The sequence below is a fragment of the Mobula hypostoma genome, chromosome 16, assembly GCF_963921235.1.
Source record: "Mobula hypostoma chromosome 16, sMobHyp1.1, whole genome shotgun sequence".
Classification (NCBI taxonomy): domain Eukaryota; kingdom Metazoa; phylum Chordata; class Chondrichthyes; order Myliobatiformes; family Myliobatidae; genus Mobula; species Mobula hypostoma.
Genome location: NC_086112.1, coordinates 28,424,502 through 28,440,430, shown reverse-complemented (window position 1 = coordinate 28,440,430; position 15,929 = coordinate 28,424,502). Strand labels below are relative to the sequence as shown.

Genomic DNA, 15,929 nt, shown 5'->3' with positions numbered 1-15,929 from the left:
GGCGAGTCTGTCTCCCTTCCTCCTCTAATCTATGAACAACTCCTTTGTTTTTCCAACATTGGTTGCTTTCGTGGCACTACTGTGTCAGGGTGTTGACCTCCTCTGTAGGTTGTCCCATCATTGTTGGAAATAAGACCTATCAATGTCATGTCATCTGCAAATTTTATCAGTAGATTGCAGCTGTGAGTGGCAACATGGTCATTTGTATATAGGGAGTAGAGGAAGGGGCTCAGAACACAACCCTGGGGGGCTCCTGTGTTGAGGGTTAGAGGGGCAGAGGTGAGGATGCCCATCCTTACCACCACCAGTGATTTGACAGGAAGTCCAGGATCCAGCTGCACAAGACGGGGTGCAGGCCGAGGTCTCTTTTTTGTTGAGCCTGGGGGGGAGGGGGGAAGAGCTATGGTGTTGAATGCCGAACTGCAAGAAGAGCATTCTAACATAGGCATGCCTCTTCTCCAGGTGAGTGAGGACAGTGGGTAGTGCTGTGGCTACAGCATTGTTCATTGATCGATTGTGTTGGTAGGTGAATTGTACGGTTCCAGTGTGGGTGGTAGTGTGCTGCAGATGTTGTTCTTGACCACCCTCTCAAAGCAATTGCTTATGATTGAGGTGAGTGCGACAGGACGCCAGTCGTTCAGACATGATACCTTGGTTTTCTTTGGTTCAGGGAATAGTTAATAAAAAATTACCATCGTGTCAATTTACTGATTTTACATTGATTGCTATTGTAAAAGCTGTCATGCAGCATCCTCAATCATCCCACCCTGCAAAAACTCATTTCAGGGACGTAGCACCATCAATTTGCGGGAGACTTCTGGGAGAGGTGGGATGTCTGCAATAGAGTAGCTCCTTAGCAGCTAGTCAGCTAGTTTAAGTAACGTTAGCTATGCTAATGAACGAATGACACCTGTTAAACTCACCTCAACACGTCTTTTACAGTCTTAACCCACCATGGGCAATAGAAAAGTCACTGCTGCAAACAGTGCAGCGAGCAACACTGTCATTATTTTCACCTCTATTAGGCAGGGGTACACTTTAGTGTAGTCTGGGGTGACATACATTTTATATTTTTTTTGGAACACTCTGCCATGGCGTGCTCTCTCTCTCGTGGTCGCTCACGCGCTCTCAAGCGCTCTCTCTCGCTCTCTTTTGCTTCCTCTCTCGCTCTTGCACTCTCTCTTGCTTACCCTCGCTCGCTCTCAAAAAAATTGATTTCTGTGATATTGTATATAATTTGTGGGCATCAGGGAGCCACTATTAATATGCGGGAGACTCCCAGAACTGCCGGGAGAGGTGGGAGGTCTGCATCCTGTAGAGGAGCAGCAAATTACTGTTAATTGCTTCTGAATTTCCTGTTTTAATTTTGCAGATATGAATTCTCCTACTGATGTCACATTTTTTCCACTGATCAATGTTTGCTGACATTTTGTTAATGCTTGCATAGACTTTGAAAAAAAATTTCACAATATATTTTTAATAGATTTGTGCTTCAAGTGAGTAATCCCAGTAACGGTGTCAGTAGAAAAACCATCAAAAGGATACAGGCAATGCAGTTAAACACAGGGATACATTCCTTTTTTAATCACCATATACCTGAAATATATAGCATTCTATAAACCAGTATGAATTAAGCATTTTGTTACACAGCCACTACAGTGGCTTTTGAATGAACATGCCATTTTAATCCCAAAAGGCATTTCTGAAAAATGACTCAGAATTAGAATTCAGAATGACAAGGTTGAATGATTCCAGACCAAAAGAGCGACCAACACTTAGAAACGTAGAAAAGCTACAGCACAATACAGGCCCTTCAGCCCACAGTTCTGTGCCGAACATGTCCTTACCTTAGAAATACCTATGGTTACTCATTACTTCATTGTTCTAAGCTCCATGTACCTATCCAGGAGCCTCTTAAAAGACCCTATTGTATCCACCTCTACCACAGTCTCCGGCAGCCCATTCCACGCACTCAGCACTCTGTGAAAAAAACTTACCCTGACATCTCCTCTGTATTTACTTCGAAGCACATTAAAACTATGCTCTCTCGTGTTAGCCATTTCAGCCCTGGGAAAGAGCCTCTGACTATCCACACAATCAATGCCTCTCATCATCTTATACACCTCTATCAGGTCATCACTCATCTTCTGTTGCTCTACGGAGAAAAGGATGAGTTCACTCAACCTATTCTCATAAGGCATGCTCCCCAATCCAGGCAACTTCCTTGTAAGTTTCCCCTGCACCCTTTCTATAGTTTCAACATCCTTCCTGTAGTGAGGTGACCAGAACTGAGCACAGTACTCCAATCGGGGTCTGACCAGGGCCCTATATAGCTGTGACATGACTTCTCGGTTCTTGGACTCAATCCCATGGTTGATGAAGGCCAATATACCGTATGCCATCTTAACCACAGTCAACCTGCAGCTTTGAGTGTCCGATGGACTCGGACCCCAAGATCCCTCTGATCCTCCACACTGCCAAGAGTCTTACCATTAATACTATGCTCTGCCACCACATTTGACCTACCAAAATGAACCACCTCACACTTATCTGGGTTGAACTCCATCTGCCACTTAGCCCAGTTTTGCATCCTATCAATGTCCTGCTGTAACCTCTCACAACTCTCCACACTATCCACAACACTTCCAACCTTTGTGTCATCAGCAAATTTACTAACCCATCCTTCCACTTCCTCGTCCAGATCATTTTAAAAAATCACGAAGAGAAGGGGGTCACAGAACAGAACCCTGAGGCACACCACTGGTCACCAACCTCCATGCAGAATATGACCCGTCTACAACCATTCTTTGCCTTCTATGAGCAAACCAATTCTGGATTCACAAAGCAAGGTCCCCTTGGATCCCATGCTTCCTTACTTTCTCAGTAAGCCTTGCATGGGGTACCTTTTCAAATGTCTTACTGAAATCATATGCACTACATCTACTGCTCTACCTTCATCAGTGTGTTCAGTCACATCCTCAAAAAAATCAATCAGACTCGTAAGGCACAACCTGCCTTTGACAAAGCCATGCTGACTATTCCTAATCTTATTATGCCTCTCCAAATGTTCATAAATCCTGCCTCTCAGGGTTTTCTCTATCAACTTACCAACCACTGATCTAAGACTCACTGGTCTATAATTTCCTGGGCTATCTCTATTCCCTTCTTTGAAGAAGGGAACAACATCTGCTACCCTCTTATCCTCCGGAACCTCTCCCATCCCCATTAATGATGCAAAGATCATTGCCAGAGGCTTAGCAATCTCTTCTCTTGCCTCCCACAGTAGCCTGGGGTATATCTCGTCCGGTCCTGGTGACTTATCCAACCTGATGCTTTCCAAAAGCTTCAGCACATCCTCGTTCTTAAAGTCTATATGCTCAAGCTTTTCAGTCCACTGTAAATCATCCTTACAATCACCAAGGTCCTTTTCCCTAGTGAATACTGAAGCAAAGTATTCATTATGTACCTTCACTACCTCCTCCAGTTCCATACGCACTTTCCCACTGTCACACTTGATTGGTCCTATTCTCTCACATCTTACCCTCTTGCTCTTCACATACTTGTAACATGCCTTGGAGTTTTCCTTAATCCTGCTCGCCAAGACCTTCTTATGGCTCCTTCTGGCTCTCCTAATTTCATTCATAAGCTCCTTCCTGCTAGTCTTATAATCTAGATCTCTAGCATTACTTAGTTTTTTCAACCTTTCATAATTTTTTCTTTTCTTCTTGACTAGTTTTTCTACAGCCTTTGCCCACCATGGTTCCTGTATTCTACCATCCTTTCCCTGTCTCATTGGAACATACCTATGCAGAACGCCACGCAAATTTCTGCAGAACATTTGCCACATTTCTGCTGTACATTTCCCTGAGAACATCTGCTCCCAATTTATGCTTCCAACTTCCTGCCTGATAGCTTCATATTTCCTCTTACTCTAATTAAACGTTTTCCTAACTTGTCTGCTCCTCTCTCTCTCCAATGGCAAAGGATACAGAATTGTGATCACTATCTCCAAAATGCTCTCCCACTGAGAGACCTGACACCTGACCAGGTTCATTTCCCAATACCAGATCAAGTACAGCCTCTCCGCTTGTAGGCTTACCTACATATTATGTCAGGAAACCTTCCAGAGCACACCTAACAAACTCCACCCCATCAAACTCCTTGATCTAGGGAGATGCCAATCAATATTGGAGAAATTAGAATCTCCCGTCCTGGCAACCCTGTTATTATTGCACTTCTTCTGTTTTATTGGATTGGGCTGGAAAACAATTTATTTCCAGTAAATGGAAGGATTGGGTGTGGTTATTCAGAGTCTAGGCATTGCAGTCCAGGCATATTTTTGTATCAGCCTGCCAAGGAATCACTTTCAGCTTCCTTTTCCTTCTCAGTTCCAGAAAGAGGTCATATATTGATGATCCTAGTGCTCAACTCCATACACAACTCTTTTTAATAACTAGGCAGCCTTGAAGAAAAAGCTCTTAGGAAATGCTTTGTTCATTAAACAACAACAGTCCCATAACCCAACATAGTAAACTTGATAAAGAAAAAAAGATACCCAAGAGATTAAATGTTCATTGTCAATAAGAATAGAAAATCAGCTGGGGGATAGAAAGCAGACTGATGTGGAATGATTATTTTTCAGACTGGGGAGAAATATACAGTGTATTAGCTATCTCTAACTATTAAAAATACATGGTTCAATTTTTACAGTAAGCCAGCAAAAGAGGCTCCAGAGTATATGGACACATACTTTAATTGTTAAAAGAGCAGCTGCCATTTTTAATTTCATTAATAGAGCAATAGAATTCTGAAACTTTCCAATAAACAAATATTTAGTGCTGGCCGGTGCTTGTCTTATGCTGAACGCAATGAAACAGAGTATTGGTTCTTAGTGAATGTTGCAGATATGCTTTACCAGACTGGTATCTGATTTTACAAGATTTCAGTTATGCAGAGGAGCTGAAATTGTTTCCTTATGGCAGATTCATCTTACTAAAGGTTTTCAAGAGATGAATGGTATTCAGAAAGTTGCCAGAAACAGTTTCCAAAAGGAAAATAATTCACAATCAAGGGCAGAGAATTGTGATTGCAAATGAACTAGGGAAAAATATTTCTTTGTTTGTTCCCTCCCCACCAACTTCCATTAACCTACAAGGCAATGGAGGGAAATAATAAACAAAAAATGGAATCAATCACATCGCTATAACATTAGCATTCATGTCAGAATATCTAGCTCATTACTTTACCATTCTAGAAATATCAGATAATGCTGTGTCCCACCTACAAGGAAGTGGTTCCTATCATGTGGGTAATATCTGCATGAAGATTACGGAATAGATTTTGCAGGGAAGATAGCAACTCTTCACAGGAAAGGAAGCCCAGGGTAGTCATTTCTGAGCTACGGCATAAATTTGATAGGTTGATTACTATTTTGACTACAAGAAATACCTTTGAATGTGACTAGATAAATTAAGAATGGAGCAATATGGAGTTGAGAAAAACCACGAGACAATGGCTTGATTGAGGGGAGTGAAGATGACAGCATTGATAAAGTGAACATGAATACTGAAAGCAATTAAGACAGCAAATCACATATCAGCCTTTATTCAAAAGAAAATGGGAAACAGCAGCAGGGAAGGTCAGCTGCAATTGGAGCTTTGATGAAATTACACTTGAAGTAGAGTTTTGATCCCATACCCAATAAGGGATACATTTACTTGGAGGTGGATGCCTTGCATATTGCTGCCATGAGGGAATTGCCCAGTAAGAAAATGACTGTGACAGTTACAAGTGAAACTGTTCTTTAGAATGAACAGTCTAAAATACGGGGACACACTTTCAGTACAAAAAGTTCATTATTTATGAAATGAGGTGAAATGTGTAGTTATAAACTTTGCAATTTTCTATACCAGAGAACAGCAGACATTCAGCCCTTGAGTTTATTGGAAGAACAGAGTGAAAGGTTAATAGTCACCAAAAGAATCACTGAATCAAGGAGGAAAATGGATAGGATGTATGATAGCACATGGTCTTATACAATAATGAAAATGTCTTAAGGGCTGAATAGCTTACTCATGCTTCCATTTCTTATCTTGTAAAAATATTACCTGTAAGAATTGGGATTTGAATGTTCTTGAAGTTGTATGTCTGTAGAAAAAGCATCTTCTTCATCATCACTACCTTGGCTCTCCTCTGAATCATACTCAACTTTGCTCTGTGACGGGGGAAGGTAAGGCTGGAGAACAGAATGTGTGTACTTTATAATAGCTATACCATTGATTTAAAATTTGTTTCTAAACATAATGAAACAAAAACAGAACTACTTTTTCTCATAAAATGAACAATAAGCTTATTTGTAGCAAATATTACAAAATGATTTGTTACTACTGAGTACATTTACATACAGCGCTATCACCAGAAAGCAGAATTCATCATCAAAGACCCTAATCACTTAGGCTTTGCCCTCTTCTCACTACTACCATGAGACAGGAGCTTTAGGTCCAATACTACCAGGTTCAGAAACAGTTATTACCCTATAACAATCAGGCTCCTAAACTGGTACAATCCCATCATGATAGGATTTTGAGGGCTCTTTAAGTTAGTGTTTAAACTTTAATCCATGTAACATTGAAGTTTCATGTGTGTGAATAAACTCAACTTGCTTTAGTCCACGTGTCAATTCCACCACTGGATCCTGGGCCAGTATCAGCTCATTAAAAGGATTATTCAACCATTAATTAAAAATAAACCTGTAATTTATCAAATATACTGAAAATGGTCTGTACGTATTTCTAAATGTTGGTTGTGGAGATATGACTAAATTAATAAGCTATATTAACAATTGCATTTTTAGATGTTAACATAAATTAACATTTCCAGTGCTAAGATTTGCTAATTTTCTTCCACAAAAGATAAATTGTTTTCGCATTTTTTAAAATTTTGGCCGTTCCACAAGTAATTTATTAACCTCTTCATGTTTTTCAATAACTTGATATGAAGTTTATGCAAACTATTAATATATACCTTTGCTATAAAGTAATCCCAGATACTAAGCTCCGGTGGGATAAAATTCTCCTTATAAGCTGGAATCCTCTGGTTGACAATGGGAGAAGCAGGGCTTTGAGAAGCTACTTTGGAATCTCTGTTCATTGTTCTTGACGGCACATTCTTAAAATGCGTGAGATATACAATACCACCGGAAGCTGGAAAAAACAAATATAGAACATTTTGCATACTGACTTTTTTTGTGGGAACATATTTACTAGAACCTAAATAAGAACAGAAATGGTGGGCAGCACATTGATGCAGCTGATAAACTGTGGCCTCATAACTCTAACAACCTTGGTCCAATCCTGCCTTCCGTTGCTGTCTGTCTGGAGTTTGCATGTTCTCCATGTGCCAGCATGGGTTTCCTCTGAGTGCTCCCATGATCTCCCATATCCCAAAAATGCATGGCTTCATATGTTAATTGGTCACTGAAAATTATGTTGAGTGTGTGAGTAAATGGAAGAATCTGTTGAGGCAGTTGATGAAAATGTGTAAAGAGGGTTGGGCACGCGGCCAAGTGCTTAAGGCATTTATCTAGTGATTTGAAGATCGCTAGTTCAAGCCTCAGCTGTGGCAGCGTGTTTGTGTCCTTGAACAAGGCACTTAATCACACACTGCTGCAGTGTTTGTGCGAGGAGTTGCGCCCTACACAGACCTCCAATCTGCGCCTTGTAGGGCATGAAAATGCCCGACGCAGGCCTCTCATGGTCTGAGTCGACACTCCCTCCTGTAAAGAGTAAGATAGGATTTGTGCAAATTATGTCTCAATGGTCAGTGATTAACGAAGATTGATTGTGCTGTATTTCTGTATAAATCAGCAGGATGGGCAGTTATTTGCGGAGGGAGAAAGATTTAACAATTCAGATCCGAAAGCTTCCTTTTGGATTGGATCATTAATCTAAAACATTAATTGCTTCTTTCCTCAGATGGCAATAATGTTCCCACCATTTTCTGTTTTTATTTCTGGTTTCCAGCATCTGCTATTTTTTAATTTTCATTTACTAGAATTTAATCACTTCATTCATAATATTTTGTTCAATCACAAATAAAGCAAATTACAAACCAGATGAGCATGGCAATATCAATAAGGATAAAAACATACAAAGGACAGCATAGCGTCTCTGAAATTGCAATTGCAAGATACCATTTTAAACAAAATTAGACAAGGCATTTGTCTTACAAATTCATGCCAACATTCACTTACAACAAGAAAATTTTTCAAATGTGTGCATCAGCTTAGGAGATAAGAAAATTTGATAATTTAGTACTGCAGAAATTATGTAGAAACACATGCAAAAACTGAAAGTTACATATTAAATCACTTAAACAGAAATCCAAAATAAAAAGACAATCATTACAATTTGAATTAAAGAACCATACCTATACTGAAGTATCAAACACAGTATGTTTGACAGACATTAGCCATCTACAAATAATCAGTATGCAAGATACAGAATAGTAGTGGACCATCTAGCTCTTTTGAGTTTGCTCATTTGTCAAAATTCATGGCTGATATTCTAACTCAGTGTCAAATTCTAGAACAATGCCCATTTCCACCAATTTCCCCTAATATTTGAAAATACATGTATCTGTTTTGGGGAAAAAAAACAATAATGGAGCCTCCACAACCCTTGGGGTAAAGAATTTCAAAAGTTCATGCCACTTAAAAAGTTCAAGTCCTAAATAGCTTACCCCTTAATCTTAAACAGTGTTCTGGTGTTGCGGAGCTCTTAGCTGGGGGAAACATGCTTTCTTTATCTAGCACTTCAGAAATTTTAAGTTTCAATGAGAGATTTCATTCTTCTGATTTTGAGAACACCTTTGTACTCTACTCACATGCTAGACCTGCCACATTTTGAACTAAGTGAATCTTTGACACACTTTTCTTACTCAAGCATTCAAATTCCCTTGTATAAGACTATCATTTGTCCTCACATTTGCTTGTTACACCAGCATATTGGTTTTCAGTGAACTATATACAAATTTATCAGTCTCTTGCTATTTAATGAATATTCTCCTTTTCAGTTATGTCCCACATGACATTCTGCCATTTCCTCAAATTGTCTGTATTCTCTTCTATATCATCTTCCATACTCTACCTTGGAAATTTGACATTTGGTCCCCTTGTGATACTAGTTTGTGAATAGTTAGAACATAATCACCAGTCACTGAGTAACCATAGTAGTCACAGCCTGCCAATATGAAAATGATCCATTTATTCCCACTCTTCACTTTCTTTTAAGTAAGTAATTCCCAAGCTATGTATTCTAATGTTCAGCGTGGAAGCCTTCGAAAAAACCAAATACATCTCATGCACTGGTTTTCTTTGTCAACTCTACTAATCACACACTCAAGAATCCTGGCAAATTAGTCAAACATTATTCTCCTTTTTGAAATCCACCTGGATTCTGTTCAATCCCATTATTCCTTCATTACATATTTCAGCGATTTCCTACTTCTGACATTGGGCTCACCGGTCATTTGATTCCTGTTTTCTCTCATCCGTCTTTCTTAAAACAGTAGTGTCATATATGATCATTGCCAATCCACAGAAAAAAATCCATACTTCATAAAATGTTGGAAGATAATAACTGGAGAATCCACCAGCTCTCAAACTAACATTCTGGAATATAGATCACTGGCTATTGAACTTAACAGCTTCCAAGTTCACTAACATCTCTGATACTTTGTTTTTGACAAATTCTCAGTTCCTTCAGTTTCTCATTCTTGCAAGAACCATGATTCCCAATTATATCTGGTAGGCTTTATGAGTCTTCTTTTGTGAAAACAGACACAAAGCATTTGTTTAATTCCTCTGCCACTTCTTTATTCTGTACTCTGCATTCTCCTGGCTACCTCTGTTTGCCCTTGCAAATTTTATTTTCCTTTTCATGCAGCTGTAGAAGCTCTCGAAGTCTACTTCTGTTTCTTGTTAGTCTAATTACATAGTTTACTTGCCATTATCTATTAAGTTCTTGTTGGTCCTCATTTACCAAGCTCCAACTCTTAAGATTTGCTGCTTTCTCTGGAAATTTTATAAACTTTTCCTTTGATTGTACACTGCTTTGCTCTACTCAGCCATAGATGAATCATTATTCTTCTTTGGATTTCATCCCCTAATAATTGTTTTTTTTTTAATGTACTGTTTTTAAACATGAGAAGATATAAAATCCACCTTGCAAAAATAATGATTTGCAGCCCACACAGATCAAAATGACAAGATTAACAATAAAACATTAAGTATTTCTTTGCTTGAAAATGACTGACAATTGTGCAAGAATGTATATGCATTCAAATCAGTTAGTTCAAATGTGATGGTACCTTCACAATATTTAGTTACAAGTAGGTTTTGTCTTGATTGTTTCTAGTTAACTAGAAAAGCCGTAACACACACAAATACAAGGCAGTCCAAGTATCTACTCACCAACCTCACCAGTAACCTGAACTATTTCAGCCTTAGACATACTGAAATGGTAGGGATCAATCTGCAGCTCTGGATCAGATAACTCTTCTAACGCCTCTACTGTTTTTATCTCACCCGTGGAAATGCAATGAGAATGATGTGGAAAAACATGAAGCAAAGAGAAATATGAAAATAACAAAGTAAAGACTTCCTCTATGAAAATAAGTCTTTCGTATATGTTGTAATACATATGAAAAAAAAGTCTGAACATCAAATATGATCACCAGAGCACCAGCAATGAAGCAACTTACACTCAGCATTTGTGGATTCAGATTCTTTCAGAAACAATCAAGTTGGTAGAAGGTACATTTGTTTTTGGAACTGCTGTAACTACAAGATAACTTTTGCACTTTTGAGGAATAAAAAGAGCTGATACTGTCTTAAGTGAACAGCAACTCATCTACAACATTAAAAAATGGTATTTGACTATAATATTTTAACAGGGAAATCTTTGGCCAAAGCACAAAATTATAGCAGAAGCACAATTTGCATTTTAATGGTTACTTTTAAATTTAATGCAGTTAATTTTTAATTACATTGGAGGCATACCAGGAAAGTATTATTTACTCATTTTATCTAGCTATTTAAATTTTAAGTCATCAATGTTATTTCTACAGGAAGTGCCTTAATGCTGTCTCAACTGTACAAGTTTATCTTAAACTTAATGCAAACTAATTTTTTAAAAATATAATCTACAAAAGTCATCCCCTAACTGTCTATTTTAAATAGTCTTTTTAATAGTAATTCAACAAAGTAAGGCCATAAATTTTACTGATGCTGGAAATCTGAATTGAAATAGAAATTGCTGGAAATAGCTGGGTCATGCAGCATCTGTGGAGAGAGAAAATTAACATTTCATCACAACTCAAAAGCTTGAATCTTTCCCTCTCCTCGTGTACTGCCCAACTTGCTGCATATTTCCTGAATTTTCCATTTTATTTGTACGGGCTGATTTATGAAAGTGTACTAACATGCATTATGAATTGCACTCAAACAGTTTCCTCATAGAGCTCTGGACTAACATTTCACAAGAGAAGTTCAGAATTGAACTGAAGACAGTAAAAGATTAAAGAGTGTTTACAGTGGTTTTATATTATCTATTACATATATTTTCTTTAAGAATTATTTTAGATCAGAACAATGTCTTTCATCATTTAGCAAATGCATCTCTTCTTAAAGCTACACAGGTAAACATCCATTTCTCAAAAAGCAATGCTACAATTTTTTCAGGGAAGAACTGGGTGTTATTGACTGCCTATACAAATACAGTGGATTCCAGTTATTTGGGCCATCGGTTAATTGTGACATCTCTTAAAGAACAAAAACTGATTCAGAAAGTAGCTGGGATTCCCTTTGTATATTTGGGACAATATGCCATTTAATTGGGACAGGAGACTGTTGCTGAACAGTTTCTAACTAGCATCAGTCATCTGCACTTGGTTTGCTGCCAGACACTACACTGTGCTTAGAGTGATCGGTTTTTAAATAGCATCAGTTGTGTATGCGTGTTATAGGATGTCAAGCAATGTATTGCTGGATCACCACATTACTTTCATGCAGGAAGGCAATGAAGGCAGCCCATTATCTGTACTAGGAGCTTGCGCTGATTTTGTTCATTTACGATCAATCCAAGGAGCACAGCAGAGCATGTAGGATGAATTCCTCCATTGATAACTATTAGGAACTAATACACAATTTTAATGCACACAGTAGTGTTCTAATTTGTTCTGTATTTCAATTAAGTACATAATTTGTTACTCCGTTAAATGGTAGTTTGTCTTTTTTTTTTAAAACACCTTTTTAACTTGCTCCATGAAACTATGGCTAAAGTGTACTAGTCCCAATGTGTCCCAACTAACCAGAATCCACTGTATAACCAAATGCTCAAATGTGTTGATTACAAAACTCTGGAAAGATTCTTTGAATAATAGTAGATGTTTATTAGCTTATCATTCTTAAGCACTTTAAAAAAAAAACTTGAATGATAACTCCGTTCACTGGTAATATAAAAAACACATTGAGACTGTTTTTAAAATGCTTTTGGCATTTTTTTTAAAATTTCTAGACAAACCCTGGTTTGATGTTGCAAGTAAAATAAAGATTCTGCTTAACGTATAGAATTAGGCCTTAAAGGAGGCGTCTAGAAAACCCAACATATTATTAATGATGAAAATGAAGGCATGGAGATTATAATTATAGTCAAGTAATTCAACAGAAAGTGCTGTTATATTCCAGTCCAAGAAAACTAAAAACAAAACAGCCCCAGATCCACTTCCTTTCAATGTCTCAAGCTAATGTAAATATACAAAAGCAACACCCATGAATGACATCCTCTATCACTTTAACATCTCAATTCCTCATGCAACAGTTTAATTTTTCACCTATCCCACTTGAATGCTGACGAAGGGTCTCGGCCTGAAACGTCGACTGCGCCTCTTCCTATAGATGCTGCTTGGCCTGCTGCGTTCACCAGCAACTTTGATGTATGCCACTTGAATGCTTTCTACTTTCTCACTGAACAGAGAACCAGACAGCATCTCCTCCACCATAATTCTTCACTGCCTAACATTTTCACATCGAAAGACCTCTCCTTTAATTCCACTTATTTATTTTAAACAAAAGGTGCTGCTATGTGATTGTGTGTTGACTCAACTTTTGTTCCTCTCCTATGTGGAACATTCAAGTTCCAACTCTACTCAGGATTTCTTCCTTACCAATTCTCCCAGAACACTGTTCATCATAATGATGATTGAAATCATCCAGGTAGCCAATTTTTACTTCTTGCTCATCTTTTCATCTCAGACTCTCTTCTTCTCTTTCTCTATTTCCTTAGCTTTATTTTAGGGGATAGAGTGGTGACCAGCATCCAGTATACTTCCCACTACCATACAAAGTCACACAATGTTTTTTCAAAATTTCCTTACTCACTTTAAAGAGTCAGAGAGAACTGCAGCAAATGAACAGCCTATTCTGCCCATCCAATCCATGCTGAACTGTAATTCTGCCAAGTCCATCAACTCACATCTGGACAATAGCCCTCCATACCTCTCCCATTCATGCACTTTTGCAAACTTCTCTTAAGTATTGCAATCAAATCTGTATCCACTACTTCCACTAGCAGCTCGTTCCACATTCTCACTACCTTCTGAGTGAAGAAATTCTCCCTCAGGTTCCCTTTAAATATTTCACCTTTCATTCTTAACCTATGACCTCTAGTTCTTGTCTCATTCAAACCCAGTGAAAACTATCTGCTTGCATTAACCTCATAATTTCAGTGCCATTTTGATAACTTTTTTTTGGGAAGGTTTTGGGGACAGAGAGGGAAGTTAGGGATGAGGTTAGGGTTTAGGGACAGGAATATGGAGGAAATTCAGAATAGGCTGGAGTCTAAACCTCCGCTATATGCTCGAAGCCCAGCTGTGAGGGTGTGGTCACATGTCCGGTCGCCAAACTGGCAAAGATGTTTGGGGTCCCGTCATCAGTGAGAGCAGAGTTCAAGGCTTAGTTTTCTGGGTCCTGTCATCATTGAATCCAGCATTTAAGGACTGGAGTTCGAGCCTTTGTACAGGGTCCTCATGCGTCATCATGTGAGTCCTGGGTGGATTGGAGCTCAGGCTTGAAGTGGGAAGGTCGAATGGAAGTATAGAAGTCGAGACCCAGTGGCTGAAGCCCCAAGTCTATACATCTCTGAGTGTCCACTAGAGAAGTCGGGGCTCAGTGTCTGTGAATACATGAATCTATCAGAGGCTGGAGGCCAAAGATTGTCTGTTCTATTTGCCTTGAGAGGGAGGGAGGGATGGAACAGGTTTTGCTGCTGTTGCTTTGTTGATTGGTATGTTCTATTTTGCTGTGTTCTGTGTTTTTCTGACAAGCATTGTGGAATGTGTGGTGACACTTGTGGGCTTCCTCCAGTAGATCCTTGGGTGTGTTGGTTGTTAATGCAAATGACATTTCACTGTATGTTTCAATGAATATGTGATAAAAAAAATTCTAAATCTGAATCTTCCATCAATCAGGGAAGTCAATAGCGGCATAGTGTATGACTACTTCCGTATATATTCACATTTTTGCCAAAACTGGTTAACAATTGCCTCAATCCAAAATCCAAACTTAAATAAACCAGCATTAACAAGCATTTATGAAAGAAAATTCCAAATTTCTTCCATCTCTTCATGTAATGCTTCCCCAAAAGACAACATAAATTCTAAGATTACACCATGAAGTCCTAGATGTCCAATGTACAGGTACTATAATAGTCAAATTAAACAAATACGTGTATAGGTCAACCACCTCTAAATCGTCAATCAGGAATGCAGTTCCACCACTGGTTGAGACAAAATTTTCGCCAGACTAATTTCAAATTTTCTGCGTCACTGCACCAACTGTAGCCACTGTTTTGGTGGTGCCACTAGCAGAAACAGATGTTGGCACAATCTCTAAAAGAAGCAACTCCTTTGTGCTACTCTGCATTTATTTTTTAACCTGTGCTTACCTAGCCCCAGTCACGTCTTTATTGAATAAGGGAAGTGCTTCTCATGGTGTCAAGTGCAAACATCATACGATAACCATACAAGATAAGCTGGAAGTTCTCAGAAAAACTTGACAGTAGTGTGCCTGTGAAAGCATATGCAACATTGGCTTTTCCATAGTTTATGATGTAAAGAAACAAAAAGAAAAGTTGCTCCAGTTCTTTGCTGACAGTGAACCAAACACAAAACAGATGTGCATAAACAATGAAAGACGGAAGATGTTCACAACTAGATAAAGTTCCCATAAAGTGGTTGAAACTCTGCATCAGCAAAGGTGTAGAACTGTCAGGAGAGATGGTGAAAGAACAAGCAAAATGATTTCATGAAGAATTAGGACTGAGCTATGAGTGTGATTACAGTAAAGGGTGGCTTTGACATTTCAGGCACGACATGGCCAAAAATTCTGTGCAGTGTACAAGGAAGTAGCTGTTGAGTTTGTTGATGAGTTTGCTAAGTTAGTTTCTGATGAAAAATTAAGTCCTGAGAGGTCTACAATGCAGATGAAACTGCCTTATATTAGTGTTGTAGTCCAAGACGAACACTAGCTACAGAGAATGCAGAATCAACAGGTTATAAAGCATCAAAAGATTGTGTCACTGTGTTGGGCTGCTGTAATGCTGCAAGAATGCACAGGTGTTAAGTTGTTAGTTATTGGCAAAAGTTTACGACCAAAAGCTTTTAAAGGTATGAAGCAGTTTCCAGTAATTTACCGTGCCAACAAAAAAGGACAGACTATAACAGATATTACATTGGAATGGTTTGAACGTTAACTTTGTTCCAGAAGTGACAGCTCACTATGACACTGTTGCTCTGGACAAAAACTGTACGATAATGTTGATTTTATATAACTGCTCTGCGCATTGAAAAACAGAACTCTTGATAAAGAATAA

General features: G+C 38.5%; 1 protein-coding gene across 6 annotated transcripts in view; it reads right to left on the bottom strand.

The window, feature by feature from the left end:
* Positions 1-15,929, bottom strand: part of dmxl1 (Dmx-like 1) — a 201,695-nt gene that overhangs the window by 54,358 nt on the left and 131,408 nt on the right. For all 6 annotated transcript variants that reach the window (XM_063068695.1, XM_063068698.1, XM_063068696.1 and 3 more), the window contains 2 exons: positions 7,024-7,202; positions 6,108-6,235 (listed from right to left, as the gene is read on the bottom strand). In XM_063068695.1, coding sequence (XP_062924765.1) covers positions 6,108-6,235; positions 7,024-7,202 — 307 coding nt within the window. The remainder of the gene's footprint in view (positions 1-6,107; positions 6,236-7,023; positions 7,203-15,929) is intronic.